We start from the raw sequence: 12,284 nt of genomic DNA on the forward strand, positions 1-12,284 counted from the left end.
AATCTTCAAAATAACATTAAATTTATTATTATAACGAAGAGGAAAAAATCGGCATACCTTTAGGACCTACCTTTAGTGGAAAAAACGACAGGAGCTCGTGATGATAATGTGTTATGAAAATTGAGGAGCACAATGGGAATACAGATATGAAAAATATAATATAATAATATTTTTATATAATAATAATAAATAAATAAAAACTAAAATTATAAAATAAAATAACTAAAACATAAAATAAGCCAAAATCATGAAATTGGATAATATGGAAATTGGTGGAACTGGAATTCTCACCAATGTAGGCGTGTTCTTAAGATCCATCAAATATCACTATTTATAAGCAAAGTGGTGAGTAAGATGAGGACTTACATGGACCAAGTATGAATAACTACATGGCATATAGACAACATGAATGATTATATGACCTTTAGAACGCTAAGCAATGTGATCTATTTTCTATTATAATATTCATAATAAAAGGAGAATTTGCAAGTGCTAGAAATTTTGTTAGGGACTAAATTCAACCATTTTTCTAGAAACTAAAAATGAACAAATATAAGGGTCGATATATTTAAACCTAAAAAGTTATAGTGGTTAGAGGCGAGTGGAGACGGGATATCGTTAATTTCGGGGGAGGGAATTAGAAAGAAGAAGAAGAAAGATATTGAGGAAGAAGAAGGAAGAACAAAAACTTTGAACTCTAGGGTCTAGTGGAACTCAATTACGCCTTGAATTTTCTCAATCTCTTCATCGATTCCGATTGAATTCATCATTATTCAGACAAGGAACAGCGATTGAATTCAATATGCATGCGATGGTATTGAATTTGAATCCCTCCCCTTACACCAGACCCCCGCAAACCCTTGAATCTCCTTCTTGTTCTCGAACTTTCAAGGTTCGTTTCATTTCTCTCTTTTATTTAATCCTTTTCTGTTCCTCTTAACCAAATTAACATGTTTATTCTTTGTAGATCTCGAGGTTTTTCCTTCGCCATCTTTCACCTTGGCGGCGATCGTGTCGTTCCCTTCGAGTTCGATTGCCGTCTACCTCGCGCACGCGAGGTATGCTTCCTTCCTTTTATGTCTTCTATTGAAGTGAATTGGATTTGCATCAAGTTCTGGTTGTAGATTCTGTTCGATGATTTTGTTATACTATCATTAGGGTTTATATGCGATTAGTTGTTGTCGAAGTTAGAATAAAAAGGATGCACAAACCCCCTCCCCCATTTTCTCTCTTTTGAGATTATCAATCTTTGTCATTTGATTCGAAAATTGCTGATTTGCAGTTATAAGAGCTGTTGCAACTCCCCATTCGGCACTAGAATTGCCACTGACTGCAGAAAATGTTGAGAGTGTGTTGGACGAGGTTCGACCATATCTTATTGCAGATGGTGGAAATGTGGCATTACATGAAATTGACGGAAATGTTGTACGGTTGAAGCTACAAGGAGCTTGTGGCTCATGTCCGAGTTCTGTTACGACCATGAAGATGGGAATTGAACGCCGTTTGATGGAGAAGATTCCTGAAATTGTTGCTGTGGAACCAATAGCAGATGAAGAAACTGGATTGGAACTCAACGAAGAAAATATAGAGAAGGTATATAAATGTTCTCTTTCTATCGCTTGTATTCATTCTATGATTTAGATGTAACTTAAATGTCGTTTCTAAATCGTATTTTTGCCTTAAACACCCACCCACCTGAAATCTCTAATCTAGAGATACTACTTATAACGAAAGAGAGCTGCTCCCCTTCAAGGTAATTGGACTATTTTTTGGGGAGGAAGAGGCACAATGGTTTAGCTTCCATGGGCTCTCTGTCTTTGATATATATGGTTATTGAAAAATTAAGGTTCGGAATGAGCAGGCATTCTTTTTACACGAGTCTCAGATTACCCTACAAAAGATTCCAATTAAACCATGGAACCAATTATCAAACCCTAAACAAACATTTTTCAAGGTAGGTGGCTAGCAAAAACTCTATTGATAAAATTTATTATAAGCTTCAGCAAAATTTTTCCTAAAAATTGATAAACGACACCTAAAAAAAACACACTCCCAAATAATTTATACCATCAAGTGTTCCCTATTGTACACCACTCAATAATCAATTCGAAAATCCACAACCATATTATAGTCTAAGGCCATCTAGAGAAAAACATAAACAATTCTGATCTACACTTTCATCGTAAACCTCAAGACTGTACAATTGTGAAATGTATGGTTATTGAGAAATTAAGGGTCGGAATAAGCAAACATTCTTTTTAGTCAACGTCAACAATACTTCATCTGCCATCTTTCACTTTTTTAAATACTCTTGATAAAACAACCCCTCTTAACTGCTTGCAAACCTATTATTTCTGATGTCATGATTACATCTTCCTTTCCTTCTTCATAGCAATGTCAATTAAGTGCATCTATGGTCCGTGTGTCTGATTTTCTCATCCATGTGCTACTCTACTTGGTATTGGTCCAAGACCACGACCAGCTTGATTAGGCTTGCAGCATTTGTAGGCAATGAACCTGATATCAATGCAACTTTAAAACGTTTGAATTTGCTTGTCATGAAGGGCTGTATAATTGAACTGTACTGGTAGGTTATGTTTCAAATACTTATCATTCCCCACGCATTACCAACTTTCCCTGTCCTGTCGGTAAAAAATGCACCTTTTTTTTCCCTTATTGACTTGTCTGGTGATAGATTCCCTATCCCATCTCATCCTTGCATCCAAGTTGGCCGGTACTCCTTGCCACTTGGATTGGTTGTGGTTCCATCGTTACCGTTATCTATTCAACTCTGATGGAGTTTTCAATGCCTGAATCTGAGTTGGTTATGATCGTCGGTAGTTATAATAGCTTGTGTTTAGGATGTAAGACTATTTTAGTCTAGGATAATGAGGAGAGAGGATAGATAGAAAATAATTAGATTTGAAATAGTTAGAAATACCAACTATTATAATTGTAAGCATAAAAAGTGAGCAAGCTATAATAGTCTACTCCACCTAAGTGAGTTTGGGCTTAGGTTGGAGGCCCAAACGGTCCCTTAAGACTTATTCTTGTTTGTACAATTATGATTGAAATTTGTTATTGATTATCTTCTACAGTGATGGCATAAGGTTGATTTAGACTACAAATTCAGAAGCTGAATTATCTTTGAACCCTTTTGTTAGGTACTTGAAGAGATAAGACCTTACCTTGTTGGGGCAGCGGGAGGATCTCTTGAACTTGTGGGTATTGAGGAGCCAATAGTTAAAGTTCGGATTACTGGACCAGCAGCCGGGGTCATGACAGTTCGTGTGGCTGTTACACAGAAATTGCGAGAGAAGATACCAGCCATAGCGGCGGTGCAACTTTTGTAATAATGAAACTCCAATTGTAATGAGGGATCGTGTATAGTTTCTTCATTATTCACTTCGTCATAAGAATAGAATCTCATAGAATTTGTGTATAATGGTTGTTGCATTGACGTATGGATAAGAAGGTATAACAGTTCTTTACTATATTTCGTACACTTTGCTTTCCAAGAGGGCACAAATAATTTGGAAAAAAAAAATTAAATCTCATTTCTTTGAAATATGGATTGCAATGAATGAAACAGCTTCTGTTTAGATATCATGAAAAATTCGATTGAAGAACAAACAAAAATTCGACTCTCCATCTGATTGTAAAACAGCGTTTCCATGGGAAATTGCTCAAAAGGATCCAGAACTAAAAAATATCAATACAAATGACCTTTAAAAAAAATTAAAGTCTTTGACTTTTTGAGATTATCATTTTATCTTTTTATTACTGATATGTCAAAGCACAGAAGATATCTCAAATTTAAATTTGCTAGAGCATTTAAAAGTCAAATTACTAACATTTTATACAATTTGGAAAGAACATAAAAATATATATGAAAATGAGTGGTCATTTAATTTTGGAAAAAAATCACACATTGAGAGTTACATGATCAAGCTATGCAATTTTGTTTTGATAACATCTTCGATACAACTATATTTTGGTTATAAACAACTAAATGTTTTCATAAAATTTTTTGTGTTCTTCCAAACCATGCTTTATATAAACAAAAACTTAAAAAATATGTATTTACTTTTTAATCGAAAGCCAAAGTGATCATAATTTAAAATTTTTAAGTCATTTAAATTCAAGATTCTATAACATGAAAAAACTATAAAGTAATTAGAATATTAATAAGACACTTTCATCGATTGAAAAAATATCAAAATATTTACAAAAATAGTTAAAAAGTAATATCCAGTCAGACAAACAACGATATTAAATGTCTAAATGATATTTTATGTAAATGGAGTAAGCCATTCCATGGAAAACATATGCAGTACAATCATCAGAACAAGATGAAAATATCCCGATATCAGTGCAATCACTTGCAAATCTTTTGCATCAAATTTAAGCATGAAAGGCAATATCAAAGACGCTGAAAAATGAAAAATATCACATGAAAAAGAACCAAATCTCTCTCCCAAACCTTGAACTGAAAAATAAAAGCAAAAAGAAATCCTTAATGAACGCTTCAATACATTCGTGAGGACAAAGGATGAGGGGGCAAAACGTCTAGGAGAAGACAAATGACACAAAAAGTGCATAGAGAAAAATTCAGAATTACACAAATAACTTAAAGTTTGGGGATCTGTGGGAAAAAGAGGAAGAGGAAGAGGAAGAGGTCTTTCTAGGTTCAACAAAACAGGATGCCTTCAACAAACTCACTCAATATACCATCTTATTTCATGCATTACAGGACTAATAATACGGTTTACAGCCCAAGTTCTTTGAGAAGTTGATTCCATCTCGGAGTTTCTTCGTCAAAAATGTATGTCAGCGGAGATATTAGAACCCCACTTCCTCCAATCTGCAACAATTCATTCCACGTGAGAAAGAAAATAGTCTCATAATGCCATTAAAAGAGAGATGTAGTTAAGAATATTGTTTTTCTAATTTGGGGCTAATTATTAATCAGGACAAAAGCTAATAATGGCTTACTGCTCTCAGTTGCTGAACCGACTTGTAGAGGGATTTTTTGGGGACACATATGACAATGGCATAGTAATCAGCTACTACCTTCCCATCACGTTTGCAGAAAACTGGACTTATAGTAGGGCCCTATATAAAGACAATAAAAATTATACACGTGACAAGAATATATGTTCACTTACTAAAGCATTATTCATTTTGGGGGTAATGAAAGAATGGCTTCCACCTGCATCCCAGACAATGATGTTTGACTTAAAACGCGCTCTGCAACTTCTTGTGCACTACTTCCTCTCATATTAGCAGTCACCTACCCATTAGAGCACGATAATTTCAAGCACAGGAGGAGAAGGAATATTGATTACAAATCACACAGCAACAACTCACCGTGAACTGACCAACAGCCATCAGATGTGCCTCCAGTCTTTCAAGTATCTCGTGGGTTGTGTCTAAAGCACCTTTCCTTTGAACCAAGGACTTTCGGCTGGCAAGAAGAACAGCCTAAAAAGCATTATCTTTGCAGTGAGAAAGCATCTGATATAGAGAAAACCTAAGACAATTATGGCAAGCTTCTCAAAGAAACCCAGTTTTACTAGATTAAAGGACAGAAACCAATTTAGAAGTTCACCTGGCTTTCCAAAACCACTCCACCTTCAATTTCTTTCAAGTTGTTTTCTCTCAGGGTAGTCCCGCTACTTACAAGGTCCAAAATAGCATCAGCTATCCCCATCTGCATTTAAAAGAGGAAACATTGTTCTATAAGTATAGAGAAATCCTACAGCAGCGAAGGTTGTTCAGATTAATATGCCTTCTTCAACCATAGATGTCCTATCAGGAAATGACATTATCTATCTTAGTATCAGACACCTTAATTCTTGCATTAGTCGCAGGAAATTTCGACCTAATTAATATTTCCAACCTGAAAACAGGGGGCTAAAGCATAGTACACATATTCTCATCCCTTCTCGAAATGCATCAAATCAGACTCTAATAGAATACAGGCAGAATGTGGAAATCAGCAACCAACTCAAGACAAAAAAAAAAAAAAAAAAAAAACTCTGCATTTTAGCAAGAACTATTACCGCTGGGGCAGCCTCTAATGCTCCATCCGCCGTTGAAAAACTCACGTGTTCCAACCCATTTTCTCTAAGAAATTTGGGGCCAAGCTGAGAAAAAAGACATTGAGAACGTATCTAATTAGTATTTCATTCAAATTCCAAACTGAAACAATTTTTTTTACTTTCAAGATAAGAAACAGTGATTCGATTGATAATGAAAGAAAGCATCGTACATAAGTGAAACCAGTAGCAACTCGAAGAGGCTTCGCCTCAGTCCATTGAGGCATCTGTGCTAGATCCTGGATTGAATTTATATTCTCGAAAATGCCATATTTGGGTATCTAGTATGAGTATAAGTTGACAGTGTCAGAATATAACTATTGACAAGTTCATGGCATAACAAATCAACTTTGATGATGTGAAGGAGGAAGAACTTACAGCAAGCGACAATCGGCAATCCCCATATTCAAGGGCCTCATGAACAATGATAAGATCTTCACTACCCTGTGCAAAGAAAATAACAATTGGGAGCAATAGGATTTTGGCTTCTTATAGAAAAAACAATTGGGAGCAGTAGAACTTTGGCTTGTTTTTCTTCATAATGATTGCAAAACATGAAAACGAATTTTTTGTAATGAAAGCAAGATTTATTATATACTGAGACCCTCACTTGTCCATATTCGCTCACTGTATCAAGACCCACGATACCGAGGTCTAGATCTCCGGATAACAATTTTCGAACAATGTCTTTAGGCCTTTGGAACCAGACTTCCAAGCCTGCTAGCTGTTAGAAAACAAAATAAATGCATAAACAAGAACATATGCATAATTCTTCACATAGATTGATAGTTAAAAGCGAAGCTCCTTTATCAACTGCAGTGACTAGTAAGTACCTGCGGAATATTTGCGACATACTGCCGAGGATTGACTTGTTTTACAGACAATTGACAGTCCTGGCGCACCAGATAAAAAAAGAGTATGAAACAACTAGAGAGTTTACTAGAAAAATGAAAAAAACAAAATAAGGATGCAGAAGAATGTACCTTGAGAAGTTCTAGGGTGTCAGTTGCCATGCGACCTTTACTAGGCAACCCCAATCGAATCTCATTTCTCTCAAAGAACCTCCCACCTGTAGTTCCATTAAGAGTCTCAACCTGAGACTGTAAGGCAGAGCAAATAAGTGTCGGCTTCTGACAAACACGAGAATTCGAAGAACGTGAGGTTATGGAAATGCAAGGAATGGGGGAACTCAGACACTGCTGAAAATTTGCTGTGAAAGTCCACATCTCTTGCACTTCCAATTGGAACTTCGAGAGTTTTGTTGGATGAATAAAAGCCTATGATTTCAGATAAAATAGAAATAAAAGGTGAGATTGCAGTGGATGAATATAGCAATCGCCTCGAAAATTGCCAAAAATTGGACAAAAAGAGAAGAGCTAAAGAGATTTAAGTTCGTTTTAATTTTGTTGAGTAATAAGACTTCTGATCCTATCTCTTTTTTAAAGAAATATTAAACACCAATAAGTGATGACAATAGATAGCACCAATTAGTGACTAAGAAGGATAAGCTATAATGAATGAAAGGAGACTTAATCCACCAAAAAAAAAAAGAACAGTAGACAAAACCAATTCCATAAAATTACTAAAGGAGGAAAAAGTGCCATGGAAAAGCCTTCGATTTCTTTCACCTCATAAAGTTCAACCAAACCGTTTTTTAGAACCACCAAAAGGATGACACACCAGTAAAGAAGCCAGAATACCATAAATGTTATTGGGGAAAGTAAAGGACCATCCGAAAGCCCACAAAGCATTATCCCAAAAGCTAACAGCAAAAGGACAATGCATAAAAAAATGAGCAGGAGATTCATCATGATGATGACACATGCAACACCAAGAGGGAAGGTCACAGAAAAAAAATCAGGACTTCTGATCCTATAAAAGGTCTATTTTACCACCTTTAAGTAAAAACCTTTGATATATTCAAAAACTCCTCATTTCACTCGATTTCATCTCTCTAGTTTCTCTCCAATTCCTCTCAATCGCGCTCAAGCTCCAGTATCTCACTTCATTCCCCATTTATACTTTTTTTTTTCTGGCTCCCTCTAGTTTCAGAGAGGACCTTGACCAGAGTTGCATTTACACAAAGAAGGTTCCTAGAAATGGAGAAGGTAGAGGGATAGGATTATACGTACTTCCATATCTCGAACTAAATAATGGTGGAATAGGAAGATTAAACTATATTTGCTTTTGTCGATATCAAAATACGCAAACAGCATGTAGATCTATAACTGAATCGACATAACAATTTGATATCAAATTCTAACTTACTTTTTTTTTTTTTTTTTTGTCGATTTGAAAGTGAATCCGGATTGTTTCAGGTCTGACGCAGAAGAGATTAGAGGGTTCTTTTTCTATTCAATTTTAAGTTTGCTACATATGACAGAAGTACTCTAAGCAAACGTTGAATTACTCCATAGGTTTATTTGACCTGTTGAAAAAAGGCTATGTGAAGAGAAGACCCCAAATTGTGAAGGTCTCACTGAGTAGATTAACAAAAGTATCCATATCAATAAGGGGCGTAGAGGAAGAATTACTACAGCCCTCTAACATGGAGGCGTGTTCATCATAGGGAATAAGCAAAATAAAATAAAATAAGATAAAGAATACAGAAAATGTAGCAAATGATTAGAAAGATTGTAGGTTTCATGCATGTTAGAATAAAAATGTAAAATTTCCTTTGTAGAGATAAAATCAATCGACAACTTCGAGCCCTTCCAATTCAAACAATAAAAAACTCCCACCCAAACAAAAATGCTAAACCAACCACACAATGAAATCAATCGTTCACAAAATGACATTCCCTTAAGAAATTCATTTTCCAATTCAAAACTAAAAACAAAAACAAACAAGATTTCAATATTGTGGTTACCTATAGAAAACAAGTGGCAGTAGATGATGGACGACAAGAAACAGAGAAGGAGAATCGGCGGCAAATGACTGCGGATGAGAGGCGAGAATGTCAGAGAGGCGCTGCGAATGGCGGCGCAGTGAGAGAGAAGCTTTGCAGCGAGGAGAGAATGAATGCACTACTTACGGCTACGAATGGTGGTGTCGTCGTTGCCGCCGGGTACACGTCTTCGGCGAGCCGTCTCGTCGCCTGGTAGTCGGCGATTGGTCGCGTGGAGATATTCAGCGTGCGCGTGTGAGAGAGCAGGAAGGAAGTACAGATTAGGGCTTTTTTAAGGGTAAAACAGTCATTTCATTCTCCAAAAATAATAGCAAAATTTTCAATATTTTGGTAACCACAAATGATACACTTTTTTTAGTAAAAAAGATGGAAACAAAGAAACAAACACAAACAAATAATTAAAAAGAGTCCGAATTACGAGCAAAGTCCATACAAGAAGGTGTTCTTCAAGTCACACGGGTGAACAATAGAATCTTCAAGCAAGGGTAGCTAGATCATGTGCAATAGACTTACATGAACAGTCGACCCAAAGAAAGCCAAGGATAGAACCATGGGAATAGAAGTCATGAAGGGCATCAACAAGCATCTGAATCTCATTAGCGTATCGACACTTTCTAACCAAGAGATTCCAAAGAATTTTGGAGTCACATTCAACCCAAAACGGAGAAATGGCCGCTTTAGGGACTTAGAAACACAACGAAACATGGCAATGGCCTTAGCAAACTCCACATAACCAGTCAAATCAAAATGACCTTCCATAGTAAGAAGCACGTCACCATTAGCGTCACGAACAATAGCACTGATACCCGCTTCTGTTGGGTTTTATGCTCTAAAACTCGAAGATAGTAAACATTATTAATTGACCATCATCAATAAAGAGGTATCGATGTTAATTCAATAAAGGTTATTGTTTGTGTTATTTGTCTATTTTGTCTTAATAACCCTAAATCCAATTAAATAACATCTAAGGTTGTCCTATAAGTCTTGAACTGTATGTGGAGACATGCAGGGATCAATGTGCAAGATACAGCCTTTGGGTTTATAGTATAGGGATAAGGCTGGGTACCTTATCGTAGTAACATTATGGATACAACTCACTTTGTATTTGATACGAACGTAATGATCCAACGAGTTCGTGTAGATGACACGCGAGTGGAGGTATCCTATACAATGAGTTGCATAAGACTGGACCGCAAAATAGTAACAACTAGATGTAACGTCGTTAACTAGTTAAGTTCTTATTTCCATTGGATGACCTAGGCAACTTAGTCTTAATCTTAAGTATATATGAACTTCTGTTCATGAGGGATTGTCCTTGAAATTGTATGGGTGAGGGTGGCCAGGTCGTTGACCCAATATGCCTACCATCTTGGGGATAAGACTAAGTAGGGAGCTGGGGACATAATGATACAAGGTGGAATTCACTCCTTCCCGTCTTAAGGTTAAGTATATGAGTGATGCGTTATTTTATGCGGTGAACTTATGAAAGGAATTACGGTGATGGGAATGCGTTGTGCAACAAGTTTTCTCAGCAGAACCCAAGTATAAATCCTACTGAGTTTCCTAGTAAGTCCAGGGTCAAACTCAGGGACTAAGGAAAACAATATGCGGTAATAATTTTTAAGATGACTTTGCGGTAACCAATAAATCAAAGAGTTGTTAGGTTGTTGTTTGCAGTAAAAAAGTATGCAGCGGAGTTTAGAAAAGAGTTAATAATTTGGAAGATGCGATGAACATGCGGGAAACAGGTTGAGAAGGGATTCAACTAACACTTCCTAGGATTGCATTCATATTATGCGATCATGCTGCACACATACAATAGCAAATCATCTCTCAATGCAAATGCTGCGGCTTCTAGTTTTAGAACGCATGCAATATATGTGATGAGTCTATATGACCTACACATAAGCCTCTATTCTTGTCTATACGATGATGAATGACACACACACATATAAGGCGACCGCATAATATCATAACCTATCTCTAGGGTGCATGCGATGCATGTTGGCAAACAGAGCTTATCTCTAAGTCCCCATCTCTTGCTTATGCAAATCTAATCTTGCTCTCTCGAGTCTAGATTCTAACCTAGCTCTCTCAAGTCTTAGGTTCTTTCTTTAGACTATCTCTCAAGTAGTTCTAAAGGGGTGTTGGGAACAACATAAGACAAGATGATCGCATGCAATGAATAATCCTAGGTCATGTTAGTTAAGCTCTTCTCAACCCATTCAATAGATTTAGCTACTCATGCGTGCTTTTAAGAGAGTGAACAAATGTAAATAAGCAAGTTCCATTTTATAGATGTAGAATTGAAATACAGAATAACAATGCAGAATAAGAATAAAGAGCCTGGTAGCAATCTCTTGCTTCCCAAGGCTTTTACACTGTTCTTCTCTACTCTGCTTAAAAGATAATCTCGTTCTCACGAGAGTCAGCCCTCTCTCTGTTTTTCCACGCCTTCTGGGTTCTCTCTCGAGCTGACCAGAGTGATCTTCTGGCATCTTTCCCTTTCTCTTGCTCCGCCTTCTAAGTATAAGAAAACTAAGAACAAGCCAACTTCTAACTAAGGGAAAATTATCTAACTGCGCGACTAGACGAACTAGACAAACCCTTTACTGAAGGTGGTCTCTGGTATTTGTAGAGCTTCGGGGTGAAAGGTTTCTTCTCTCTTATGATTACACTGATGAGATGGCATTAATTCTCCGTCTGATACGTCGAATATTTGTCAACGAAAAGTTGAGTGTACTTGCTACAGTAATTCGTTAACGGCTTGTCAACTTAATTCGGAATCGATCGTCATCAGCTTTCTGTCCCATCGTGATTTATTACGCTTTTCACCCGGATGCGCCCACCAAGTTGCGCTGGCTCTATGCGGCAACCTTCTTGAGCAGATATTTACGAGCGCAAATCATCGCATAGCCTTGCGGTAACACAATCTTTTGATGCGCTCAGCTGTTGATTTCTTGTGATCGCATTTTCAGCCTTGCGTCAACGTATATTCTGTACAAAAATACATAAGTTAACTGTTTTAATGCGATGGATGCATGGGACTGCAATATTATGAACTTAATGCTTTTGGACGCAATCTTGTATATTTTTATCAATGCAAACCTGCATTGTTTTATAACTTAGCACTGCAATAACGTGCATTTCTACCCGTTATCACACCCCCAAATTTAAACAATGTTTGTCCTCAAGCATAAGCTAAAGATTTCATTTAGAAAGTCGACCGCAATCTTTTTTCCTAGAATTCTCAAGGATGCCTTATTCGAATCCTA

The 12,284-nt window shown here is 36.7% G+C and overlaps 2 protein-coding genes across 2 annotated transcripts; one reads left to right on the forward strand and one right to left on the reverse strand.

Annotated features, from left to right (window-relative positions):
- Positions 1-581: 581 nt before the first annotated feature.
- LOC120070071 (nifU-like protein 2, chloroplastic) lies at positions 582-3,505 on the forward strand. Its single transcript, XM_039021915.1, has 4 exons — positions 582-892; positions 968-1,058; positions 1,283-1,593; positions 3,165-3,505. The coding sequence occupies exons 1-4, from the start codon at positions 803-805 to the stop codon at positions 3,351-3,353; spliced, it is 681 nt and encodes a 226-aa protein (XP_038877843.1). The 5' UTR covers positions 582-802; the 3' UTR covers positions 3,354-3,505.
- A 949-nt stretch (positions 3,506-4,454) lies between these two features.
- On the reverse strand, positions 4,455-9,290 carry LOC120070087 (ATP phosphoribosyltransferase 2, chloroplastic-like). The gene is made up of 13 exons (XM_039021940.1): positions 9,136-9,290; positions 8,971-9,038; positions 7,085-7,378; positions 6,935-6,994; positions 6,712-6,825; positions 6,480-6,545; positions 6,275-6,382; positions 6,066-6,149; positions 5,612-5,713; positions 5,371-5,484; positions 5,213-5,293; positions 4,996-5,115; positions 4,455-4,864 (listed from the first exon to the last, which is right to left on the reverse strand). The coding sequence occupies exons 3-13, from the start codon at positions 7,325-7,327 to the stop codon at positions 4,769-4,771; spliced, it is 1,188 nt and encodes a 395-aa protein (XP_038877868.1). The 5' UTR covers positions 7,328-7,378; positions 8,971-9,038; positions 9,136-9,290; the 3' UTR covers positions 4,455-4,768.
- Between the last annotated feature and the right edge of the window lie 2,994 nt (positions 9,291-12,284).

The sequence above is a fragment of the Benincasa hispida genome, unplaced genomic scaffold (genome assembly GCF_009727055.1).
Source record: "Benincasa hispida cultivar B227 unplaced genomic scaffold, ASM972705v1 Contig887, whole genome shotgun sequence".
Taxonomy (NCBI): domain Eukaryota; kingdom Viridiplantae; phylum Streptophyta; class Magnoliopsida; order Cucurbitales; family Cucurbitaceae; genus Benincasa; species Benincasa hispida.

What these genes read in the sequence shown, in the direction of transcription:
- LOC120070071 (XM_039021915.1), top strand. Translation starts at nt 803, where the DNA reads ATGCATGCGATGGTATTGAATTTGAATCCCTCCCCTTACACCAGACCC. An exon ending in CTTGTTCTCGAACTTTCAAG is followed by an intron (nt 893 to 967) that starts GTTCGTTTCATT and finishes TATTCTTTGTAG; the next exon opens with ATCTCGAGGTTTTTCCTTCG. An exon ending in ACGAAGAAAATATAGAGAAG is followed by an intron (nt 1,594 to 3,164) that starts GTATATAAATGT and finishes CCCTTTTGTTAG; the next exon opens with GTACTTGAAGAGATAAGACC.
- LOC120070087 (XM_039021940.1), bottom strand. Translation starts at nt 7,327, where the DNA reads ATGTGGACTTTCACAGCAAATTTTCAGCAGTGTCTGAGTTCCCCCATT. An exon ending in CATTAGAGGCTGCCCCAGCG is followed by an intron (nt 5,714 to 6,065) that starts GTAATAGTTCTT and finishes TTTTAAATGCAG; the next exon opens with ATGGGGATAGCTGATGCTAT. An exon ending in CATCATTGTCTGGGATGCAG is followed by an intron (nt 5,116 to 5,212) that starts GTGGAAGCCATT and finishes GTCTTTATATAG; the next exon opens with GGCCCTACTATAAGTCCAGT.